This window comes from Rhinopithecus bieti, unplaced genomic scaffold, assembly GCF_001698545.2.
Source record: "Rhinopithecus bieti isolate Rb0 unplaced genomic scaffold, ASM169854v2 scaffold_84002, whole genome shotgun sequence".
NCBI classification, from domain to species: Eukaryota; Metazoa; Chordata; class Mammalia; order Primates; family Cercopithecidae; genus Rhinopithecus; species Rhinopithecus bieti.
Genome location: NW_016841755.1, coordinates 5,023,657 through 5,032,542, shown reverse-complemented (window position 1 = coordinate 5,032,542; position 8,886 = coordinate 5,023,657). Strand labels below are relative to the sequence as shown.

General features: G+C 48.5%; 1 protein-coding gene across 1 annotated transcript in view; it reads right to left on the bottom strand.

Moving 5' to 3' along the window:
• Nucleotides 1-3,045, bottom strand: part of ATP9B (ATPase phospholipid transporting 9B) — a 306,136-nt gene extending 303,091 nt beyond the window's left edge. Inside the window, 1 exon segment of the mRNA XM_017866120.1 lies at nucleotides 2,797-3,045. Within this exon segment, the coding sequence (XP_017721609.1) occupies nucleotides 2,797-2,915 (119 nt within the window). The 5' untranslated portion in view covers nucleotides 2,916-3,045.
• Between the last annotated feature and the right edge of the window lie 5,841 nt (nucleotides 3,046-8,886).

The following is an 8,886-nucleotide window of genomic DNA, read 5'->3' as shown; positions in this document are numbered from 1 at the left end:
AATAAATAAAAGAACCCAAATTCTCCTAATATACAAAATACCCAAGAGACAATCGAAAACCATCTGTCAAACCAAGAGCCAAAACATTCACAGAATAGAGTGGAGACAACAGAGTAAAGAATTAGGGAACTTGAGAACAGATTAATAGAATGTACACAATCTGAACAACACAGAGAAAAGAAACAAGGAAAAAGCCTAAGGGAATTATGAAACACCAACATAAGATCCAACTTTCTTAACACTGGAAATCCAAATGGAGAGAAGAGAGTGGGAGCAACTCTCCATTATTTCAACAACAACAAAGAGTAGTTGAAGAAATAATGGCTAAAAACCTCCTAAATTTAGTCGAAGACCAAAAAAAAAAAAAAAAAAACCAAAAAAACCAAACATAAAATCCATGACAAGACACATCATAATTAAACTTCTGAAAACTAGACAAAGTAAAAACTTGAAAGCAGCCAGAGAGAAATGACACATTATCTACAGGGGAACATCAATCTGAGTGACAGCCGCATCCTAATCAGAAACCATGGACGCAAGAAGGAAGCAGCACAAGATTTTTCAAGTGCTAAGAATAGAATGGCAGGCTAGCAGCCATGGCTCACGCCTTAATCATAACACTCTGGGAGGATGACACAGGAGGATCACTTGAGACCAGCTGGGCAATATAGCAAGATCCTGTCTCTTAAAAAATTTTTTGTAATTAGCCAGGCATGGTGGTATGTGCCTGTAGTCCCAGCTACATGGGTGGATTGCCTGGGCCCAACAGGTCAAGGCTGTAATGAGCTATGATCACATCACTAACTCCAGCCAGGACAAAAGAGCAAGATTCTGTCTCAAAAAAAAAAAAAAAAAAAAAAAAAAAAAAAAAAAAGGAAGAACAATAGAAAAAGGGGAAATACGGGCACGTGGTATGTGCAATACACTATCCTTATCATCATGAGTTTTACAAACCATATTTGACAACTGACACAAAAACTGTGTCAACCATCTGTAACACCATCTGATACCCAGGACATGATATTTAAAGTGAGGACCTAACTGAAAGAAGGGTTTCCACACTTGACTGGAAGTGGTGAAATACAGCAATACAACATGGTGATAAGTCACATATGTATACTGTAATACCCAGATCAAGCACTGTGAAAACTATACAAACACCTAATCTCAAACACACTATACGGATACCAAAAGTGTCCAAGTAACCCAAAAAGTGGCAAAAAAAAAAAAAAAAAGAAAGAAAGAAACAGCAATGAGAATCAGAAGAAACAGAACACAGATAATAAATAGCACACTTATATTCTAACATATCAATAATTACTGTAACTGTAAATGGTGTAAATATGCCAATCAAAAGAGAATGGCATAGTCAATAAAAAATAGGATCATAAGATCCAACAAGAAACTCACTTCAAATTCAACATAGGTAAGTTGAAAGCTAATACCACGCAAACATTAATCCAAAAAAAGCATAAATGGCGACATCAATATCTAACAAAGAAGATTTCAGAGCAAAGAAAATTTGGTACCAGACACAGAGGAACATTAACCATGAAAGGAACAATCCACCGAGAAGACAAAAAATCTTGAATGTGTGTGCACCACATGACAGTGCTTCAAAGTACATGAGGCAAAAACGGATTCAATCTGTGACGGAAACCTATTTTGAAACAGGTGGCACATTTCCAAATAATGAACTCCTAAAATAATGAACATAACTACTGCTATAGGTAACACCAAGGAGGAAAGGAGAAATGGTAGTTCCAGAGAACCCACTTTCAACCAAACACTGAAAAAAGGGCACCTTACACATGTTCTACTGTAATCTCCATTAATTCCGTAAGAAAAAATATTATCCAGCACTTTACAGATGAGGAAACCATGGCTTTGAGTTTAAGTTACCCAAGAGCAAACAGCTGGTGGGTAAATCAACACACAAATCAGCGTTATAACATTCCGATAAGTACTCTGAGCTGTATGTTACAGTCTCTCAAATGGCCGAAACCAAAAATTGTTCAAAAACTCAAATTCTGAAGCAACTACATATTGAGTGAAATTATGTTTTCTACAATTCCTCTGGAATAAAACTTCAAAAACTGTAAGAAGCAATACTTATTTTTTAAATTTTTCTTCTTTTCTTTGAATGAGAAATAAGTTAAATATGAGTTAAATCTAATCTCGGGTATGAAAGGTCTGTACACTAATTCTACCGCTAACCTGTGGCCCCACTAAACAAGTCAACCGTTCTCAATACTCCATTTCCCTTTCTAAAGGCAAAATTACGTGTCGACAAAAAGCACTTTGTATATATGTGTTTAAGTAAAAAGTGCGCCTAGCAAAGATACCGAAATGTCGAACAGAAGTCATTTCAATAAGCAGTGTGTTTTTAACAATATAATTAAAAGTTGCATCTGTCACCTTCACAATTCATACGGCTATACAAACAAGTTTCGGAGACTCTGAATTATCCCATAAATCAGGACTTTTGATCCCCGTTTACTTTAGGAGAGCAGCCACCCCTCAACACCGGACCGCGGTTCTCCGCTCCGGTTCTGGCTCCTGCGCTCGGCCCAGGCGTCCCGGGATGCAGACGCTCGCTCCGGCAGTTGCCCGCGGCCCTCACCACAGCGGACGCCACAGCTGCGGCGCGCCCAGAACGCCCAAGACTCCCGACTCCCGGCGCACAGATGGGGCGCGGCGGTAGGACCCCAGACCCGCCCGGCTCCGGGTTCCTGCGCTGGACTGGGGCCCCGGGGCGCGTCTGCGGGGGACGGGCGCCGGTCCCGCCTCGGTTACCTGCTGTGCCGGTCGGCTCCTGGCCCGGACCCCGCGGCGCTGTAGTAGGCCGCGCGTTTGCGGTTGGCTGCGGCCGCCGGGGCGCTACGCACCGGGTAGAGCGGGATTTGGTCCGCCATGTTCCGGCCGCCCCTTTCCCGCCCCTCCCGCTTTCCACTCAATTCGCCACCTTTTCCCCGCCCTCTCCCCTCAGCGCCAACCCCGGCTGAGGCACAGCCCGCGGGCCTTCCCCGCCTCCGCCAAGCGGCGAGGTCCGATGACGTCAAGAGCGGCGGCGACGCGACGCGGAAGGCGTGGCGTCGCTAGGCCCGCCCTCCTTTGGGCGTCGGCGCACGATGACGTGCCCCAGGTGGCAAAAGCGCGGCGCGGAGGCGGTGGAATCCGGGCGATGACGTCACGAGCGGCTAAGCCTGGGGCGAGGGGCGTCGCGTTCTGAGGCCCCGCCCCCGCCGCGTGACGGGCCCGGTGACGTCACCGATCGGCGGGGCGGGGCTTGCGTACGCAGCGGGCTGGTCTTCTGGTAGCGCAGGAGGCACCGCACGTGGGTCATGGTTCAGCCGGGCGCGCTCTGGTCCGCGGGTGGAAGGACCTCGCAGCCATCTCCTGGAAGTTCTGCCGGGCACATGCGTGGGCGCGCGCGGCCTCCTGATTGGTACCGAGCCTGTGCTGCCGGGAGTAGTAACGCTTCTTGCTGCCGTCCCGCGCTTCTCCAGCCTGCCTTCGGTGCGCGCTTAATGCCGGCGCCCTTGGAACCGCTGGTGTCTGTGCGTTCACAGGCAGGGTCGTGCTCCGTGGCCTTGGTCCCCAAAGCGGCGCGACCCCAGGCGCGCCCACCGCGCTGGGCTGAATTTCCGAGATGTTCTTGTCCTGCTTCCTCACTGCCGCTTTCCTCCTTTCCTCTGGTTCTTGGTCTTTAGCTTGAGTCCACATCCCCTACCTCTAGGCCCACGGCCTGCTGAAAAGTCCTGTAGGCGACTGTCAGAAACGAGGTTTACACCCTCAATCTACACAAGAAAGAAAAACGATATTGAATAAACGAATATACACCTTTGGTTGGGTTTGTTTCATTTCCTGTCCCAAGGACAGCCCCCTTCCACCTCCATCACCCACTGCCCCTGGAAGCCGGCAAGCTGAAGCACCGCTCACCTCGCCTGTTTCTGGTTTATTCACTTTGTGTTGTTTTAACCAGTGTTTTTCTGATATTCCATTTTCGTGACATACACATTTTGTCTATGTGTTTGAAACACTGTTCAACATGAACTTATAAATGCTTTTCTGTTTTTTGGAGATGGGGTCTCCGTCACCCAGGCTGGAGTACAGTATTTCGATCACGGCTCACTACAGCTTCCATCTCTCAAGGTTCAGGTGATCCTCCCCCATCTGCATGTATTACTTTTTCATTATAAAAAATGGTCATGAATATTAATTTTTTTTTGGAGACAGTCTCTCTCTGTCGCCCAGGCTGGAGTGCAGTGGCGCGATCTCGACTCACTGCAAACTCCGCCTCCCGGGTTGACGCCATTCTCCTGCCTCAGCCTCCGGAGTAGCTGGGACTACAGGCGCCACGCCTGGCTAGCTTTTGTATTTTTAGTAGAGACGGGGTTTCACCGTGTTAGTCAGGATGGTCTCCATCTCCTGGCCTCGTGATCCACCCGCCTTGGCCTCCCAAAGTGATGGGATTACAGGCGTGAGCCACCGCGCCCTGCCTGTGAATATGAATATTCTTAATTTGTTGCTGCCACTTTCTGATTGCCAGTTTGCTTCTCAGCTGCTTTTCATGTAGCTTGAATACACGCCACTCCACAGACACTAACTACTTTCAAAAGACACCAATGGCCTCCCAATTGACAAGGGACTTCACCCATTATTTCTCTACCTCACCCTCAGCCGCTGACACTGTTCACACCATCTCTCACCTACATTCAACAACTGATGTTGATAACACCATCTCATTCTCACAGCACTGGCACTGTAACACCATCTCCTCAACCTCACTCGACACCTGACAGTGACAACAGCATCTCCTCACCCTCAGCAACTGACAGTGACACCATCTCCTCACCCTCACTCAACCCCTGACAGTGAATAGCATCTCCTTACCCTCACTCAAGAACTGACAGTGACAACACCATCTCCTCAGCCTCACTCAGCAACTGACAGTGACAACATCATCTACACCCTCACTTAACAACTGACAGTGAGACCATCTCCTCACCCTCACTCAACACCTGACAGTGACAACAGCATCTCCTCACCCTCACTCAACTTCTGACAGTGACAACACCATCTCCTCACTATCACTCAACACCTGACAATGACACCATCTCCTCACCCTCAACACGACAGTGAGTATAAAAATACCATGTAAGTGTTAGTATATACACACACACACACACACACACACATATATATATTTTAGATAGAGTCTCACTCTGTTGCCCAGGCTGGAGTGCAGTGGCATAATTTCAGCTCACTGCAACCTCCACCTCCTGGGTTCAAGTGATTCTTCTGCCTCAGCTTCCTGAGTAGCTGGGATTACAGGCATGTGGCACCACGCCTGGCTAATTTTTGTTTTTTTAGTAGAGACGGGGTTTCACCAGGTTGGCCAGGCTGGTCTTGAACTCCTGACCTTGTGATCTGCCCGCCTCGGCCCCCCAAAGTTCTGGGATTACAGGCTAAGCAACAACGCCTGGCCCCTAATATAAATGTTTTTTGTTTTTTGGTTTTTTTTTTGAGATGGAGTCTTGCTCTGTCACCCAGGCTGTAGTCCAGTGGCGTGATCTCAGCTCATTGCAACCTCCATCTCCTGGGTTCACGCCATTCTCCTGGGACTACAGGCGCCTGCCACCACGCCTGGCTAATTTTTTATATTTTTAATAGAGACAGCATTTCACCGTGTTAGCCATGATGGTCTCGATCTCCTGACCTTGTGATCCACCTGCCTCGGCCTCCCAAAGTGCTGGGATTACAGGCATAAGCCACCACGCCCGGCCTAGTATAAATTTTTTTTAAGGCAGACTCTTTGATTCTCTCACTTAGGTGTTCTGTTTTATTTATTTATTTATTATTTTTTGAGACAGGGTCTTGCTCTGTTGCCCAGGCTGGAGTGCAGTGGTACAATCACGGCTCACTGCGGCCTCTACCTCCTGGGCTCAAGTGATCCTTCTGCCTGAGCCTCCTGAGTAGCTGGCATAGTGCCAGCCCCCAAGCCCAGCTTGTGTGAGTATAATTAAAGCAACATCTGTGGTTTCAGCTTTAGTGGGACTTCGACATGCCTGGACATTTCTACAATACTGGTAGAAGAGACCACAAGAAGCTGGTTTACAAGAGAACAGAAGGAAATGGTGCAGCTGCTGTGGAAAACCAGGCAGCAATTCCTCAAGAGATGAAGCAGGGAGCAGCCATCTCACCCAGCAGCTCCATGCATTTATAACTTCCAAGAAATGAAAACTTGCCAAAAGCTTGTGTACAAATGTTCATAGCCACACTATTCATGACAGTTAAGAAGTGGAAATAACCCAGATTCCTACTTAACTCATGAAAGAATAAACTAATTGTGATCAAATGAAATACTACATGGTAACATGACGTGCTGACATGGGCTGCATTGTGGATGAGCCTTGAGAACACGCTTGGTGAAGGGAGACAGTCACAGAAGGCCAGGTCTTATGTGATCCGGAATAGGAAAGTCCACAGACAGAGAGAGAGGCAGATCAATGACTGTGTGGGGCCGGGGATGTGTGAGGGTGACAGCTTAAGGGCATGGGTTTCCTTCTGGGGTGATGCAATGTTCTCAAGTTAGGTGTGGTGATGAAAGTACTAAAATGTGCTATATACTACGGAACTGTGGCCCAGCATGGTAGCTCATGCCTGGAATCCCAGCACTTTTGGAGGCTGAGGCGGAAGGCTCACTTGAAGCCAGGAGTTTGAGGCCAGCCTGGACAACATAGCAAGACCCTGTCTCTACAAAAAACAAAAGTAAATTTGCTGGATGTGGTGACACGTGCCTGTAGTCCTGGCTACTTGGGAGGCTGAGGCAGGAGGATCACTTGAGCCTGGGAGGTTGGCGCTGCAGTGAGCTCTGATCATGCCACTGCACTCCAGCCTTGGCAACAGAGAGAAACTCTGTCTCAAAAAATTAATGATAATCTTAAAAACCCTACCGAATTGTACACATTAAATGTGTGAACGGTATGGCATTTGAGTGACATTTCAAAAAAGCTGTTACAAAAACATAGACCTGAGGGGCTCCTAGGACAAGAAGCTAATGAAATCATCACCATGCGCTTAGCCCAGAAAGGGGGGCTTGGTTCTCGGAGGGCGGCTGCTCAGAGTCTGGCCCAGTGGATCTGTGACATGCCCACAGCCCACCCTCATCCAACCCACGTCTAAGCTCTGAAGAGGGCAGAGGGACCATCGGCCAAAATCTCAAGTGAGGGCTTTTGCTTCTGGCAATGAAACTACCTGGAGCTGGACAGACAGAGCCAAGTCCTCGTGGCTGACCTGTCTTCCTTTCTAGGGCCAGCGTCACACTTGGGAGCCGTGCTGAGCAGAGCTGCGTCTGGAGCGGCCTTGCCCTGGGCTCTGAGGAAATGCAACGCAACTGAAGACAGGGCCCTGGTGAGCCCTTTCTCCCGGAGGCTCTGCCCAAGGCCAGCGTGATGTCCAAAGGGGCACAACTGCAGCCGTGACTGCTGCCTGCCCTCCGGAGGACTTGCAGACCACGCCACGGCTGACCAATGGATGTGGAAGGGCTGGGGGCTGCTTTGGGGGGCCTGATGAAAGTCTGTGGGGATGCCTGAGTGTCTTCCAGCACTGGCTGGGATTTAGTGTGGCTCAGTTCAAAAACCCACAGCCGAAACCATCAAGGCTGGCCATTGCATCTTGGCCAACTTGGGCAGTACATCCCCCTCTAAGGTGTACCTTGAAACAGTGAAGAAAACCTGGGAGGCACAAAGGACTTCTCCTGACTGTTTCAAGGAACACCTTGAAGTGTATGCTTGATTGTACACACCTGGGCACAGATGTACCTCTGGCCTGCTCTGCAGCCTGTGATGGGGGAGCCGGCAGCAGAGAAGGGCCACGGGTGGTGATTTGCTTTCTACATCAACTGGAAGGGCAGAAAGTGATTTCAAACATTACTTTCAGCAATGTTATGAACTTAATCTCAAAATCGTCAGAAAATTTGTTACCTGACAAAGTCATCTCTGAAAACCAACCATCCACTGTCAATGAAAAAGAGGCATGAAATGTGAGAAAAGACAAAAAACCTGTGTCATGTGACACAGAAGATCACGGTCACATGGCAGGGTGCCACAAACAGCAGCGGTAGCAGTGACTCTTGCAGTCAGCCCAGCCTGGGGCCGCTGGGTGCCCACTGTGGTGACAGCACCTGGGACTTCCTGCTGGAGTCAAATAGCATCACTCACCAACTTCTAGGCCGAAAAACAAAACCAAACCACAAACAAAAACTAAGACAGCAAGTCCTGCCAGAAAGAGATGCACTGTACACTGTAGGAATGGAGTTCTGACCCACTTTGGTCCTGACCTCTTACAAAGATGGCGCCCCTCAGCATGGCACAACTCCCACTTCTTCCAGCATTCTCTTCACTAGCACAGCAACTCACCTGCCGATGACCGCCTGTTAGATACAGGCGGGAGCCTCACCGCAGCAGAGAGCCCCACTGTGGTGCACGCCCATCGCCTCCAGGGACTCCCCAAGTCCTCATCTTCTTCTTGGGAGTTTGGGTGCTCTGTGACACCAGCACCTCCCATTCTCCTGGAAAACCTTCCAATGGATTTGGGCTACTTCTGGATGTTTTTGCTTCAAGAGTGCCAAGTCTCTCCCGTAGCTGGAGTTAACAGATGAGGCAAATGCCAGGAACATGAATTTGTGGTCAGCATGGAAGCCGGGAAGGCAAAGCCTGGAGGGACTCTCTTAGGAGGTTGGAAAACAGAACAGGCTTAGCAGCTACGTGGCCCATGCTTGGTCATTTTTAGCTTGCTGCAAATGATGTGTGTACCTGAGCGTCTACTTAGTTAACAGTCTCTATGTGAGTTTCTTTTTTTTTTTTTTTTTTTTTTTTTTTT